Consider the following 16190-nt stretch of genomic DNA (forward strand, 5'->3'; position numbering starts at 1 on the left):
ATCGCCGATTTGATAGATGACACATTAATGCAACCATTAATAATGTCAAGAAAACTTTTAATTAACATCTTTTTTTTTTTTTTTTTAATTTATTATTTATTTTTTATAAAGATTGAGTTTAAAGTTAAAAGATTAATATCACTTAGTTTATATTTATATACACCGTATTTAAATAAAAGTGACAGAAAAGATAATTCTATCTTATCAATACTTAAGAAATTAACATGTTACATGTAAAGTTATCGCAACTGCGTCGGCGCAATGGGCGTTCATTGATCGTTTTGATCGCAGTGGTTATCTCGCTGGTTATCGTCATCGAAGACGCTGACGTAACGAGTTGCGTCGACTGATAGTATACGCGGTGCGGCGTCCCACCGGTGCCCTGCAAATCTGCATTTCGGTTCGCCTTATCTTATCTTGCTTTGCCCTGGCCACGACTTTGTCGTTTTTACTCTTTCGTAAAGCAACACGCTTCTCTCACCAACGTGGGTGAACACACGCCTATATTGACGTGTGTGCCGCCGCGTGGATGAAAATGCCGCGCAAGAGAGCATCCACGTTACACAAAACATTTGCTGGACGCCGAAACATAACTAAAGTGAGTAGCGATCGATTATCCTACGATTTCCACGATCTTTGTCGCACTGTTTTCGAAACCACCACGGTGAGTGCTTCTTACAGTTTGACCAAGTCAACGTGTTTAACCTCAAACATGTAGTTGCTGTAGTCTACATCAGTGATACACCTTATAGAATGATGCAGACAGCAGCAAATTCATTGCTTGCAAATCTCAAGAGCCATGTAAATGTAATTCTATTATTTATCGTTATTTTACCTTTTCTAAACACGTCTTAATTGGAAGCTAGACACGAAAAAATGGATGGACTAGCTGTACGTAATATCATATGCAACGTTCCATTTTTCTTATTAAGTGTTGCAATTTCAACGTTATCAAAGTATGGTATAAATTAAAGTGATTGTGGCAAATGTAATAAAGTTAATGATAAAAGGGCCAGTTTTAAAAAACTATATATATATATATGTGTATATATTGCTATATTAGAAACCGTTGACGTCTCAACCACAGTTAATCAAAATTAAATGGACCTTTTAAGGATTCCTTGCCAATAGAACAATTCTCACAGTAATTGACGCGTTTCTTTAATCATTATGTAACCAGAAAGTTGCAGAGCTACAAAAAGTTATTTTTACCTTGACATCTGTTGCAAGTAATAACAGTTCAATACATTAAACAACATTCTTTCAATCTACTTTTTTCAATAAATATATCAAGTACATTCACAGTTTCTAAATTCTCTTAGTAGATCAAGATCATTTTTCTATTAATGTTACTTTTTTTTCTTTTTTACTTTATACATACAAAGTATTACTCTATCTAACAAATTAATAAATCACATTCTATGAATGCAGAAAATACATTTGATTTTCGACGTGTAGAAATAAAGTTATAATTAACGAATATGTTAAATTGTTAAGACACACATCACTTTTGCCTTTGCTTAAAATAAAATTTTTATTGGTCGTATTGCACGACCTGTTTCAATTGTGAAGTTAATAAGGTCAACTGAGATAACTAAGCCTAATATTACAGACAACGAAATTCTTTGTTAAGACAATTGATGATTGGATAAAAAAAAAAAACTATTTCTTTGTGATTATGAGATCCTAGCCTTGATCTATACATTGTATATCTTTTGTACTATCAGAAAAAAAAAGAAGATCCATACTAGGTCTACTAGGAGACCCTTGAAACTTGTGAGGTCACATAATGGGTATTAAGCATTATCATTTGACTCGTCAATACAACACGGACTATCGATTAAAGAACAGTTTCTATACTTCAGCGCGGAATGCACTTAAGAATGTTTGAGGAGTGTAAAATAATTTACGACGAGTATGTGCGATGCACTTGTATTGACAACTATGTATATACATTACGTACAGAAAACATAACGATTAATTTTTGTGACTCACGTGAAAGAACTTGAATAAGAAAAAGTTTTTTTTTTAAGACCAAGAAAGTACTTCTACGAATTAAATATTATTCTTGTCAATGTCTTTACTTCCAAAGCGTAAAAAAAAAAATCTAAAACTTTGCATATCAAGATTACGCATGAGCTGTTAAATTTATTGTTCACGATACGTTTAATTAATTATACTATTGATGTAACGCTCTTTTAAGTTCTCGTGTTTATCAACGCATTCTTATATAAAATTGCCATTTCAAAGTCATTCGCTTAAATGCGCGATCAATTTTTTTAAAATTAATTATATCTCGCTCCACCACGATGAGAAGATTATAATCTGCAGGCAGCAATTACGTAATCATTACTTCTATATCGTGTCTACATATTTATCACGTTACATCAAAATTATTTAAAAAGTATTCCAATTCAATTAATTCCTAAGATAATTATATATTTTTTTTAATACAAATAATTATCGTTTTCTTTCTGTTTTAATTCTTTTTTTTTCTTTCTTTCTTTTTTACGTTTTAGTTTATTACGTAAATATTTTTTATTTCAACATTTTTAATTTATAATTTACTTCTCATCGTTTTTCTTACATAATGAACATTTTGATAAGTCATTCATTTTAAACTTTCAAGTTTAGTGTGCAATTGTTAATAGCTGCTAAAAAGTTTCATTATTGCATCACATTTACAACAGGTATAACATAGTATTCTGCATGTTCGTTTCGCGTTATACCAAGAATACGATCGAAACGGTGCGATGGTGGGGTCAATAAAGATAGTCAACGCCTCGTGGTCCGGTCTTTCAGTGTCGACACTTCGTTCAGTTTGCAATCATGTTGACTGCATCGCGGTCTCTTCTGTTCGCTGCGCGCATCGAATCGCGACTGTTAAGCTTCGTAAAATTATAACCGCGTCTTGCCGCACGCTTTTGAACCTCTGGCGCAACTGACATTTCGCACGAACATAGTGGTAACGTTAACGTGACAATTTCTTATATTCATAAATCACAAGCACACTTGTTATTTGTTCTAATCTGCTACTATCAATGCGACGCGATCGAGGTTATTCTGCATTCAACATGACTCTTAGAAAATGAAGAAAATGCTAATACTGTGCTTTTTTTTTCACTCGCCATTACTAGCAAATCATATTCGTTGGACTATGTTAATTGACACCACCATTTCGTTATTAAAATTACTTTGTTAGCAGAATTTTGATATCAAAGATAATGTGTTAAAATACTACGAAAATAAGATGAAAGTTACAGCATTTATTTTATCTATTTTAAAAAATTATATTTTTACATTATATTTTACTTGATGATATTATTTTTATTATGACATAAAATTATTTACGAATTGTCGTAATTAATCCGAGCTGCATGACTTTGCTTTTAATCCCTTTTCGCATTTTAAATTAAATGATAAATCTCGACAAGTTTTTGCGGAAGTATTACTTCATTAGAATCGCATGTTTAACTTCAATTATTTCTGTAATTGAAGTCGTACAATTAATCTATTACTTCGCGAGAAACAATACATTAATCTTATTAAAGTGTCGCAAATATTAAAATTGATATGAATTTATGATTTTTATACTGATTATAATTCACTACTCATCAGATATTGCAAATATATAATAATATAGTTATACCTTAAGCAATTTTATTTATGTCTAATCTAACTCATCAAACAATAACCGCAGTTTTTATAAATAAATAAAAATAAAATTAATTTTTTTCTGTAAATAATAAAATAATATAATATTTCTAAATTAATTTTTTACGAAGGTTTCCGCAAAGAACTTCAAGAATGTCGATATGAGTTTCGTGTCGGAATTTTATTCTATTCTCATAAACTACGACCTCGATGCAATAGTTCAAATATCTTAGAAACTTATTGACCCTATTTCACATACTTAACAAAATAAAAACTAAATTACGCGTCACGTACGACTTAAAATACTCATTTTCGTAACTCAGTGTTATAAAAAAAAAAAAAACTGCTTGTTAAATTAGATTAATCTTTTCTATTTTGCAGACTCCAAGGTGATCTTTGTATTTTCACCGTGAACAACAGATTCGCTTTTTTACCTCCGATTAAATAGGCATGCAAGAAATGGAAGAATCTCAAAGGTAAAAGAAAAAAAAATTTAAGCCCAAAACTGAAACTATTCATAAAGTGTATTCGTAATCTAAAATATGACTGTTTCGTCTTATCGCAATATTGTATTTCTTATGGTTTTTTTTTTTTGCAGATATGAGGAATCTGATATGTATAAGGAACAGCCACCTTGTAGTTTGCGAAAATTGGGAGGTAAGATTTTTTTTTCTTTATCTTTTTTTTTATCTTTGCAGCGTGACGTAAAACAATTTTCTATTCGAAAAAAAATCGACATGGTAATCTTAGTCATTACGTTGTCTGCTACAGATATGATAAATATTGCGCGATTCTTGATAATTAGATTGAATTAATTTTTTAATTGCAGATATGGTTCCAGCACGTGTCGTGCTGTACATGCTTTCGTTTTCCGGATTTCTCGTGTCTTTTATGATGAGAACAGACATTAATATCGCCATGGTGGCCATGGCGAAGATGCCATCAACAAACAATGAAACTACCGCACTCACGTCTCATTGTTACACAATACCAAATGCGTCACACGAGACAAATACTTCTACAACCATACCGGAGGTACGGTTGAATAATATGATATTACATAGAGCGCATAATTTCTTTTTTGTACATGTATTTTTTCTTTTTTTTTCTTCTTTTTTTCTCCTCTTTTTATACGAGTTTCGAAATAGTAATGATTTATTTCCTCCGAAAAAAAACATCTAGCTTACGTAAGAAAAAATAATTTTTTTACAAAGTTTTGTTGTATCAAGTAGCATTAAAATTAAGCATATGTTATGCTGCATGTTTTTTTCATTCCTAGTCAGAAATATAATGACTGGCAATACCGTAACAACTTATTTGAATATGATGAATACAAGCTACTTTGATGTTGTATAAGACAAACTGTAATGCAAATGCATTATGTTAATCTTATTAAATGTATCATCGTATAGTAATGATTAAGTAATAACGAGTTAATTGCAGACTTTTTTTTATATGTAAATTTAAAGTATCAGAGTAAAAAAAAAGAAATAATAAAGTAATGCTTATCAATTTTTTAATAAAAACTCGTATGTTTCTCGATTATTATTAAAAATTGTTAATTTAATTATTGTAACTCTAATAAATTACTAATCCATTTAACTCAAACTTGTCAAATTGTAGAAATTTTACGCATATCATAATATAATATTATTTTTTCTTATAAACAGGAAGGCGAGTTCGAGTGGAGTCCAGCTATTCAATCAACCATTCTGAGTTCCTTCTATTGGTGTTACATACTTTCGCAAATGCTCGGTGGTGTTCTAACTCAGTATTTTGGTACTAAAACCATATTTGGCGGATCTCAAGTCGTCACTGCCGTTTGCAGTTTACTCATGCCAACTGCCGCAGAAAATCATTATGGGGCCATGATAGCATTGCGCAGTATACAGGGCATCGCAAGTGTAAGACATTAATTATCCATTTAAAAAAAAGCAATCTTTGAAATATCGTTAAAATTTTTTTTCTATTTCTCGGGATAATAAAACGAATTTTATTTTAATTAGGGACTTACATGGCCCGCAATGTATGCCGTAATCGGACACTGGATTCCACCAGACGAACGCTCACGCTTCATGTCTTCCTTTCAAGGTACGTTAAAAAAACCCGTTGCTAACGGAAATTTTCGTGTGTTACAGTGAAACTTCGATACATTCGATCCAAAATTAGACGAAAACTTTGCGCGTACCCTCATATTACAGTCGCAAGTATATAATCGAATTCGCATTCTTTTCAATTGTGTTCACGTGAATACTAATTCTACACGCTTCTTTCAGAGTGGAATGTGGAAGTTCGAATGAGAACGTATTATACTTTCAGTTAAAATTCCAGATCAAGAAAATAACTTTTCTTTTTTTTTCATTTTTGCTAAAATGATAATGATTTTGTATAAATGTCGCGCGTCGATCTACGCAAAAATTGGTTTATTAATGATAAAAATCGCTTGTTAATGATCCCGAATAGTTCATCTCTACAAGGTTGCATTCGCCGGACCGAGGGGTATACTCAACAGCAACCGCTCAACAGCATGAGAAAGGCCGAGTATACTTCCAGCTGGTAGAATCAGCCGGACTCGTCCAACATGTATATGATTTATATTTGCCTTTCTTATGTGTACAAAAATCTATTTTGATTATTTCCATTTGTCTGCACTATGACTTACTAATAAATCTAATTATCTCTCTTGGTCAAACTTTTCCAGAGACGGACCACAAGTTTCGTTCTATTTAATTCTAATTACGAGATAGCGCGTTTTTGCTTACCTGTTGATCTAAATTATTGAGTCTAAGTTATCAAACTTTATTCCTTCTAAAATAAAATTTATTCAAATAATGTAGATTAAATCCGCGTTTGAAAAGATTTATAATTTATTTCAGACTTTAGAATTAAATTCTATGTCTAGTTATATTTCATTCTTCATTTTAAATGTAAGTGTATGTTCTAAGTGTACAACGCGTGTATATAACTTGATTTTTCTAACACAATTTCTTTTTGCGATACCGATCTCTACGTACGTGAAAGTGACGCTTGTTTTACAGGTAGAACGAGTTTAAACTTTTATTATTTGCAGACGTAGAAGTTTCATTGTCCCACCTATTAACAGCTTCATCATGCCTCATCATCGCCTTTGCGTACTAAGTCTTTACTTGAATCGCTTTACAGGGTGAGATACGATACCTCGACCTGAAGAGCGATCATCACCACGCATGAGTTGTAACAAATCAAGAAGGCCATACGACAAGCATCATGTTTCAGCTTCTACCGGATCTTAGGGTGAGCTATTCCTAACGTCTAGGTTGTCTCTATATTCAGGGTTCAGCATTGGCATTGGTTTGACCTATCCGTTGTGCGCGTTCATCATTGCCCATTTCGGATGGAGGGCTGTATTCTACACAACTGGTACGGTCGGTCTCGTCTGGTGCGTCTTTTGGTATTTTTGCGCTTTCGACACTCCTGCCTTGCATCCCCGAATATCTAAGCCGGAACTTCGTTACATTCAACACTGCGTCAGAAACCAAGTTATCGGAGCTAACGAGGTAAGCTAATTTGCATTTAACCGTTAATCAAAATCATTGAAAACAAACGCGATAACATAATTGTTTTTTTTTTCTTAAAGGATCTGCCCGTTCCTTGGAAATCGATACTCACGTCTTGGCCAGCGTGGGCTATCGGTATTACAACTTTCGGAAGAATATGGGTACATTATGTCTTTATTATTCCCGGGCCGCGCTATATGAAGACGGTGTTAGGATTTAGTATACAAGCAGTACGTATTCGAGACAACTTGATACTGAACTGTTATTTTTTTCTTTTTATATAAAATATAACTAACAGACTACTAATTGAAATTACGAATTTGTTTAGAACGGTATTCTGTCGGGTGCCCCATTTATCTGTAGTTACTTAAGCTCAGTTTTGTTCTGCTACGTTGCGGATCTCCTAGTCACACGGCAAATCATGACTTTAATCACGGTGCGCAAAATATTTACGGCGCTATGTAAGTTCACCTGCGGTTTTTCTAATACTCTATTGATACTCTGCAAGTAAATTGAGCAATTAATTCTCTTTTTGTTTTTCTTACAGCTCAAGTGGTTCCTGGAATACTTGTGATTTTAATTGGATACTTAGGTTGCGACATTATTCTAGTTTTAATCGTATGGTTCTTAGCTGTTACTCTCATAACAGCTGGCTACGCAGGTGCAATGGCCAACATCGTTGACATCGCACCCAATTTTGCTGGTCAGTGCGCTTATTATTTAGCGAATATATTTATTTATAAAGAATACTGATATTAACAGATATTAATATCGTTTTTTAGGACCGGTGTTAGCTTTCGCGCAAACGATTCATATGACCGCTAGTTTTCTATCTCCTATAGTAGCTGGTCTGCTCACACAGGAAAGCGTAAGTTACATATCCTCTTTTATTACTTTCCGTCTTTTACTCAATAATTAAAGTGATATATTTTATACAGCAAGATCTCGATTCTTGGAGGCGAGTATTCGCGGTTACTGCAGGTGTATCTTGCAGTACATACATCGCCTATCAGATATTTGGTACAGCGGATATACAAGCGTGGAACTATCCCGATCAAAAATACCCTCAATCTGCTCAGGAAGATTCTCATCCGTTAAACGACTCGCCGCGAAAGAGGAGCAAGATTGTTCCGAGCCAAAAGAATCCGTCAGAACAGACGTAATGTAACTTCGATTCCTTATTTTCCCGTTTCGTCATTCCTTACGTTAAAATTTAAGTCTTTTTTTTTTTAACGTGCGTAAAAGCGCGGTCGAGTATATGTATTAATATGAGAATACCTATTTTCAATACTGTTTTATTGTTGTAAATAGATCCGATTGTTGATACGGGAGAAATTATATAATTGTCAAAGTATTATGAAATACGAAGAAGAATATTTTTGTGAAATAATTATCTCAGGTACATGACAAAATGTTCCAATCAGTTTCTAACGCAAAATGTACGTAGAATACAGATATTGTTACACAAGTAATGCACAAATGTTAAAAAAAAATAATTGGTAATAAGTAGAATGCGTTTGTGAGATATCACACAATTCTAACTCGAGACATGTTGTTTTCCAGATAACACTATTTTTTCTTAAAGGATACGCAATTATTTTTGCGTCATATAATTGCCCGTAGCTTAAGTAATATGCAGTTTTTATTAATTACTTATTATTGTTAGCTATCTTAACGAACATATTTTTAATTACACGAGTAAGATAAATTTAACTTTGTGAAATCTCACACACCTTTGCATTCTAATGTGTAAATAATGTTTAATGAATAATATTCCTTAATTCTGCCTAAGATGCACTCGTTACTTTGAAATTATTATGTGAACACAATTTGTAATTATATTTATACACGACTTAAGATCTCAGTTACTTAAAACGTTTTGTATGAGATGTACTCACCGTCAGGAATGGCATTCGTGGTGCTGCGACGGCGGTTAGCGTACGTGATCTTGGCGTGGTGTGCGTCGAATCTCACACGAAGCGCGCACGTACGTGCGTCACGGAACACCGGTCACAGAGAAATGAGGGGGAACGCGGCCTCTTACACCTCCCCGCACTCGGCGACCGAGAATGGGGGAAGTCACGTACGCTAGCCACCGTCGCAGCAAATTCAATATCTGCCTTTCAGTGTACATTTCAACTTATTACTTATTTTTCTTTAATTATATGCGTACTTTCCAGAACAATGACATTTTATACACGTACTAGTTTAAACATTTTTTTGTAAAAGCATATATATGCATACGTATATGTTAATATATAATTTAAAATTTGTGTGAGTAAAATATTTAGCAAATTTAAAAAACTACTTGAACTATACATCTACCATATACATAGCTTATATTAACACTGTTCCAGAGATAGAGTACAATTTTAGTTTTTAATGCATTAGAGATAATCTAATAAAATCGAAATATCTTTATCGATATCTCCGTTGTAATCAGTGCCTTGTGCATAGATTTTCAAATTGATGTAACAAAACTCTAATAGAGATCTCTTGATATGTAGTAATTTATTAGAATTTACAAATTAATGTAGATTTATATGTAACACATAACAAAATGTTTATGACTAATATAATTAATATAAGTAACAAATATAACTAATATAACAAAAAAAAGATAAATTAGTCTTTATGCCGTAATAACAATTTAATTAAAAATTATTTGATAATTTTTAGATTAATCTGATAGAGATGTAATCGTTCTCCAAAACTCTATTGTCAAAATCAACCACTCGACCAATGTTCTAAAAATTTATTAATTTTCTTTAGTTGAATTACTAATGATATAGTAAAATAAAGAAATACAATCCTACCTAAGAAAATTGGTTTTTTAAGTCGTTACTATGTTGGCGTTATATATATGTATGCTAAGTTAAAAAAACAAGTGGATTAATTTTTAAAAAGTAATTATATCCTAAAATTTATTTTTATTTTTTATTAAAGAAAATTTAATTACTGTTTATAATAGAATATTGTATTAATTGTAAAACCTTTTAAGCTTAATAGTAATTAATTTTACATTAAATATGTGATGAGAAGTAAAATTTAGTTTTTATCTTTATATTTTATCTTAAGTACAAGTTTGTAGTTTTTATAGATATCTTATTTGCTTGTAATGCTCCAATATGCATATACTTTAAAAAGAAACTTACATTGTTTAATTGTTTAATGGAATATTAATAATGCATTAAAAATTATTTTTATTCTTTAGCTGCACAATTTCCTACCAAATCAGTCACGTCTGTTATCATATGGAATAATTACAATTAAGCAACTTATGATCAACGGCGGGTTGCTGGTTCAAGAAACTCCAATTAAAAATTAAGAAAAAATATTATGCGACTTACCGATCTGCATGAGCTTCAGCGGAGTTGAAGAGTTCTGCCGGTGACTGTAACATAAAATTATACAATATTAATGTAGACGTGCTGACAACTGTTAATGTTTAAATAAAAAAAATTACGTGTATGTATTTAATTTTTTAATAAAAATTAATCAAAATAAAGTTAATAAAATTGCGAATTTAAAAGAGGAATTATCTCTCACCTAAAAGTTGCTCCGCCGATGTATGATGCCCCCCGGGCCTGCTCCTCCTCTCAGATGGGACGTGACGAGCCATCCTTCCGCGCACTGGACACTCGCGAGATAGTCCACGACACTCCCGACCGTTTCAAATCCTCGAATTCGTCACGAGAAATGGGCTACGACGCACGGATGCCTCGACAATTTCTTTTCGAACTCGAACCGCGTGCTCGCCGTGTCCTCTGGTAGCACGCAGTAGCACGAGTCACATAGTCCATTACCAACTCGCGATCAGGCGATCGATGGAGCGCTGTGATTGGTCGGCGCGTTAGGGAAATTTACGCGTCGACCAATCACAGCGTTTCACTAGACATACAGTACTCCTGTACATAAATTTCTTAATTACGTGATATCATAAAAAAGTTATATTGCTAATATCTAAAGTTCTAAATAAATCAGCTCATTTCGGAATGTAGCCTTCCACCTTGAGCGCTTTGAGTTGTGGTTATGTTATTGGATGCTGCCATACATACATTTTGTTAGGTTAGAGTATTTTTATGTGGTGGGCAGCTAGGAATAGGTTCTAATTAAAGAAGGAGACTTCGTTATATTACACACAATGAATTTTACCGTTTATCGGATTTTTCATTTTCCAAAGAACTTCATAACATCAACTCGATACACGATACAAGTGAAAGGATATGCTGGACCAAGTAAGAATAAAAATATTATTCATGCACACATTTTTATCATTCATTGAGCTTGGCGATAACTAATCGATCAGTTATTTCAATTTAAATTTTTTATTGACTTTAAACTGAGATAAAGGAAAGTATAAATGTAGAATTTAATTTATACTAAATGCCTTAACTAACTCACATGTAATTATTTAATGACGTCAAGTGTTGTCTTTCATTGCCTTCCTCACATACCTGTTCCTAATATCTTGTACTAATCTGAATATTTACATATCATAACGTAATTTAACATTCGAGAAGATATATTTCTTTTTCCCTAATGTACAGATCAAAATAACCTCTAAACTAAAAAGAAATGTATATGTAATTTTAATCAAAGCTGAAATAATCTTTTACTTTTTACAGTGAGGCCATTAGCAGCAGCAAAGAAACCAAAAAAGACATTAACTGCGGTAGAAAAAAAAGTGTTACCCGTTGAAACAGATGTCAACCGGCTTTTGACTTACGTGTGCGGTACAAATATCTATAAGGAAGGAGGAGAAGATGTCAAATTAAAACCAGATTCTGAATATCCTAGTTGGCTGTGGAATATTAATACTGGTCCTTCACCATCTTTAGAAGAATTGGATCCAAATACTAAGCAATATTGGAGAAAATTACGATATCTTGGAATAAAGCAAGCCCAAAAGGAACGTGCAACTAGAAAGTTTTAATTAATTTTTGTAGCAATAATTTAAACACATACACACATGACTGTTACACATTAATACACATTTTATATATGCACGAATGTATGTCGTGTGTTCGTAATGTTGTATATTTATAGTCTTTAAACAAAATACTTTTACTTCTAATTTGAAAAAAAAATGTACTGTAAACTTGATAGAAATAAGAAATAAAATTATGTTAAAACAGTAACTATTGTTTATTAATATACCTTTTGAAAAATTAAAAAGCTGATTGATTGCACAAATTGTTATTTATTTATCTTATTGTTCTAATCTACCGGCACCGAAGATAGATTACTATTCAAATCATTTATTTGAAGGCTGAGTAAAATAAGCGATTTTTTTTTAATGTTACGATAAAAATAGATTTGTCATTAATGATATATTGGGCGTTATCTCGTATGACCAATAAAAAAGTAGTATGACGAAGCGTTATCGCGATTCAATGTGATTTAATTTATTTATTTTAGCTATTGGAAATGTCTCAGATATCTAGATAAAGACCACATTGATAAACCTTTTTTTCTGTACAATCGTATGAACTGGCAGAGTTATCACAGTGTCTGTTTTATTCAATTATCTTATTGTAATTAGTAAACTCTCTAACATAAAAACGCATTTGGACTTGACTTTAGCGGCCAATAATTAAGGTAATTAATTTTAACGATAATGTATCACTTTTCTTATATCACTTGTGTGTGGTTTCTACAACATTTTATATGACAGATGAAAATTTGTAGGCCGAAGAACGATTTTAAAAATACAAGACAAGCGTAAAATCTCCGAGTTTCTAACTTTTGATCGTTATTTAATTACATACTTATTGAATTATCTACATTCGATTATGTTATTTAAAAAAAAATATTTTATCTAAAATGTGTACCTGTTACTATGATGGCACCGTGTCTTATTTCTCTTATCTCTTCATTATTGTTTAACTAATTACATCTGAATATTGTGACTGACGCGATCTCTGAGCGATTCGCTGAGCACAATTTGTTGAGTTATTCTTTGATACGTAAGATCGAATGTAAATTTATATAATGATATCGGATAATTAACGTTTGTCATTTGTGGGATATTTATATGACAAATTTGCGACGCAGCAATAAGATTTTAATAGCAATAAATTCATTTTTTTTACTGCAAAAGCGATATATCAGAAAAACAGTAACTATGACATGTTATTTTGTACCTTCTTATTACATTTTAATTCTCGTTTATTATGTACTTTCAAGGCAGCTCATCAACCAAGTTTCCATTGAACGTGAGCAAGATATATTCTTTTTTTTATCTCATAGTGCAGGTGTTGGAATCAAATCTGTGGATTGATTCAATTGAGTCAAGTGTTGAATAATATTATATAACAACGTCATACGCACTTGCGTGTTTTCGAAAGTCTTTCATCTTGATAATAATTGGATATGTACATTTATGTGCGCACGAATAAACTGTATTCATATTTGTCAGCATTATCATGATTAAACAGACAAAAACTGCAATGCTCTTACAGTAGTATATATATCGCCTTTGCAAAATAAATTATTGGTATTGCGCTGTTAATTACCATCGGAGAAATCGACCCTTTACGAGGTAAGGATAACGTATCTTCGACGATTGACTCATCTTAACTCTTGGAAAGAATTAAGAATTATTAATTAAAATACGATCGCTGAAAATAAAACGTAATAAATATTAAACAAATCCTAAAATAAAAATTTATTTTAATATAAGACTGGTATTACCTTTTTTCGATAACGATAACGTATTTGCAGAATTCATGATGAATCGTTGGCTCTTAGTTTTCGCAGCGTTAGCTGCTTTGGCTTCGGCTTCTGGCTCGGAAAGTAAGTACATATTAAAATTAAAATTATCAATAAAGAAGATTAGAGAAGAGAAAGACGTACTTTCTACTTATTTATTATAAAAGTTTGTAATTTAATATTTACCAATCTCTTTCAGAAAAAATCGTATGTTACTTCGGTAGCTGGGCCGTTTACCGTCCTCCCGGTGGTAAATTTGATATTTCTTATATTCAACCAAATCTATGTACCCACTTGATCTACACCTTTGTCGGCATTAGTACGGAAGGCGATGTCCGAGTTTTGGATTCGTGGCAGGATCTTCCTGATAACTGGGGCAAGGACGGTTTTGGTCGATTCAACAAGCTTCGCGAATCAAGCCCTGGAACAAAAACGCTCATTGCAATCGGTGGATGGAATGAGGGATCCGCGAAATATTCCGCTGTCGTCGCCAACCCGACTACTCGTGCAAGATTTGTTAAGAATGTTGTTGAGTTTGTAAAGAAACACGATTTCGATGGTTTCGATCTCGATTGGGAATACCCGAACCAGCGTGGTGGAAAACCAGAGGATGTGCAAAACTACATAAGCTTGCTTAAGGAACTAAGAACTGAATTCGATAAACATGGACTGATTCTCAGTGCTGCTGTTGCCGCTGCCGAGCCTTCCGCTTCTCAGTCTTACGACATTGCTGCAATGTCCAAATATCTGCATTTTATCAACATAATGGCATACGATCTTCATGGTGCATGGGAGAAAGTAACTGGTCACAACGCTCCGCTTTACAAGCGCACAGGCGAATCTGGAGGCGATCTTAAACTCAACGTCGTGAGTATTTCTTTTGTTTTAATTTTTTAAATATCGATGATTAATTTCATTTTCAGTAAAAGATTAAAAAAAAATACATTTAATTTTACAGGATGCATCTGTACACTACTGGTTAGACAATGGATGTCCACCCGAGAAACTAATCCTCGGCGTGCCGTTCTATGGAAGAGCTTTCACTCTTGCTGACAAGAATCAAAATGGTCTCGGAGCGCCTACTACTGGACCTGGTACCGCTGGTCCTTACACACGTGAAGGTGGAATGCTTGGATATAACGAGATTTGCGAGTCCTTTAAACAAGGTGGTTGGACTGTTGTTCGTCACGAGGAGCACCGTACTCCTTATGCTTACAAGGACAATCAATGGGTCGGATACGACGACGTAACGTAAGCGTTTTATAAATTGATTCTCATTCTTCATTCTTCCGCGTGATAAAATACTTACGCAATAATTCTCATCGATATTTTGCGTCTTTCTTTTTCATCCCAATTTAAATGTATTATTTCTGTAATCAATAAATTGAATAATTAATATACTGCGTAAGCATTTAACGTGTATATAAAATTTTGCACACAGCTCTCTTACCGAAAAGACTGCCTACATCAACTCTTTGGGACTTGGTGGCGCAATGTTATGGAGTATCGAGACTGATGATTTCCTCGGTAATTGCGGTGAGAAGTATCCTCTATTGAAAACATTATATGCTGGATTAAAAGGAGGAGCGCCAGTAGAACCGCCTAAACCAACTGAAAGGCCACCACAAACCACGCAGCAACCACCGCAAACGACGCAGCCACCGGCAACTGCACCTCCCAGTGGTGTTTGTACGAAGGAAGGATACGTTCGCGATCCACAAGATTGCAGCGTATTTTATCTCTGCCAGAACATCAACGGCGCTTACCAGCCACAAAGATTTAATTGCGCAAGTGGATTAGCCTTCAATCCCCAAAACAACGCTTGTGACTACAAACAAAACGTTCCTGGATGCAATTAACAATAATACAATAGAAAGATGATTAATCGTAACAAATGGTTTCCTGTTGTATGTTACATTTCTACATTTAAAATATGTTGTTACGTTCTATATCGTAATCTACATATAATCAAATATAAATCCATTTCTTCATACCTTTGCTTTTTGTAATAATTTTATATGTGTATATTAGTAACATAGTTCAAGATCATAAGTTTTTATTCTGCTGTACGACTGGCACACATCATTAGAGTTTTCAAAATAAAAATCTCGATCCTTCCTCCTAGAAAATACAACGCGATGATAGATGATCAGATAAAAATTGGCGCGGGCAGCTGAATTTAATATAGCAACCAATAGTGCTGCCGACTATCGGTGCCCCTTCTGTATTACAAGCTAATAAAAATTTCGATAAGAGTTTCTAGTCTAGTACAAATTTACTTCATAG

The 16190-nt window shown here is 33.2% G+C and overlaps 3 protein-coding genes and 1 long non-coding RNA gene across 6 annotated transcripts; 3 read left to right on the forward strand and 1 right to left on the reverse strand.

Annotated features, from left to right (window-relative positions):
- The first annotated feature begins 320 nt into the window (after positions 1-320).
- LOC139108258 (sialin) lies at positions 321-10880 on the forward strand. Of its 2 annotated transcripts, none has more exons than XM_070666390.1 (12): positions 321-598; positions 4036-4130; positions 4253-4311; positions 4484-4689; positions 5325-5558; positions 5661-5745; positions 6967-7190; positions 7271-7420; positions 7519-7651; positions 7738-7893; positions 7973-8058; positions 8129-10880. In XM_070666390.1, the coding sequence occupies exons 2-12, from the start codon at positions 4105-4107 to the stop codon at positions 8351-8353; spliced, it is 1584 nt and encodes a 527-aa protein (XP_070522491.1). In that variant the 5' UTR covers positions 321-598; positions 4036-4104; the 3' UTR covers positions 8354-10880. The 2 variants fall into 2 exon arrangements, with proteins under 2 accessions (XP_070522491.1, XP_070522490.1); XM_070666389.1 differs by lacking the exon at positions 321-598 and adding an exon at positions 2803-2965.
- Positions 10881-11075: 195 nt separating this feature from the next.
- On the forward strand, positions 11076-12331 carry Mrpl54 (mitochondrial ribosomal protein L54). The gene is made up of 2 exons (XM_070666398.1): positions 11076-11428; positions 11819-12331. The coding sequence occupies exons 1-2, from the start codon at positions 11335-11337 to the stop codon at positions 12124-12126; spliced, it is 402 nt and encodes a 133-aa protein (XP_070522499.1). The 5' UTR covers positions 11076-11334; the 3' UTR covers positions 12127-12331.
- A 94-nt stretch (positions 12332-12425) lies between these two features.
- LOC139108266 (uncharacterized) lies at positions 12426-14202 on the reverse strand. Its single transcript, XR_011546632.1, has 3 exons — positions 14091-14202; positions 13887-13976; positions 12426-13813 (listed from the first exon to the last, which is right to left on the reverse strand). It is a non-coding gene; the product is annotated as an uncharacterized lncRNA (long non-coding RNA).
- LOC139108259 (chitotriosidase-1) lies at positions 12773-15897 on the forward strand. Of its 2 annotated transcripts, none has more exons than XM_070666392.1 (5): positions 12773-12791; positions 13917-13988; positions 14104-14771; positions 14863-15155; positions 15346-15897. In XM_070666392.1, exons 2-5 carry the CDS (start codon positions 13922-13924, stop codon positions 15761-15763), a joined length of 1446 nt encoding a protein of 481 aa, XP_070522493.1. In that variant the 5' UTR covers positions 12773-12791; positions 13917-13921; the 3' UTR covers positions 15764-15897. The 2 variants fall into 2 exon arrangements, with proteins under 2 accessions (XP_070522493.1, XP_070522492.1); XM_070666391.1 differs by lacking the exon at positions 12773-12791 and adding an exon at positions 13618-13734.
- Positions 15898-16190: the final 293 nt, after the last annotated feature.

The sequence above is a fragment of the Cardiocondyla obscurior genome, linkage group LG14 (assembly GCF_019399895.1).
Source record: "Cardiocondyla obscurior isolate alpha-2009 linkage group LG14, Cobs3.1, whole genome shotgun sequence".
NCBI lineage: Eukaryota > Metazoa > Arthropoda > Insecta > Hymenoptera > Formicidae > Cardiocondyla > Cardiocondyla obscurior.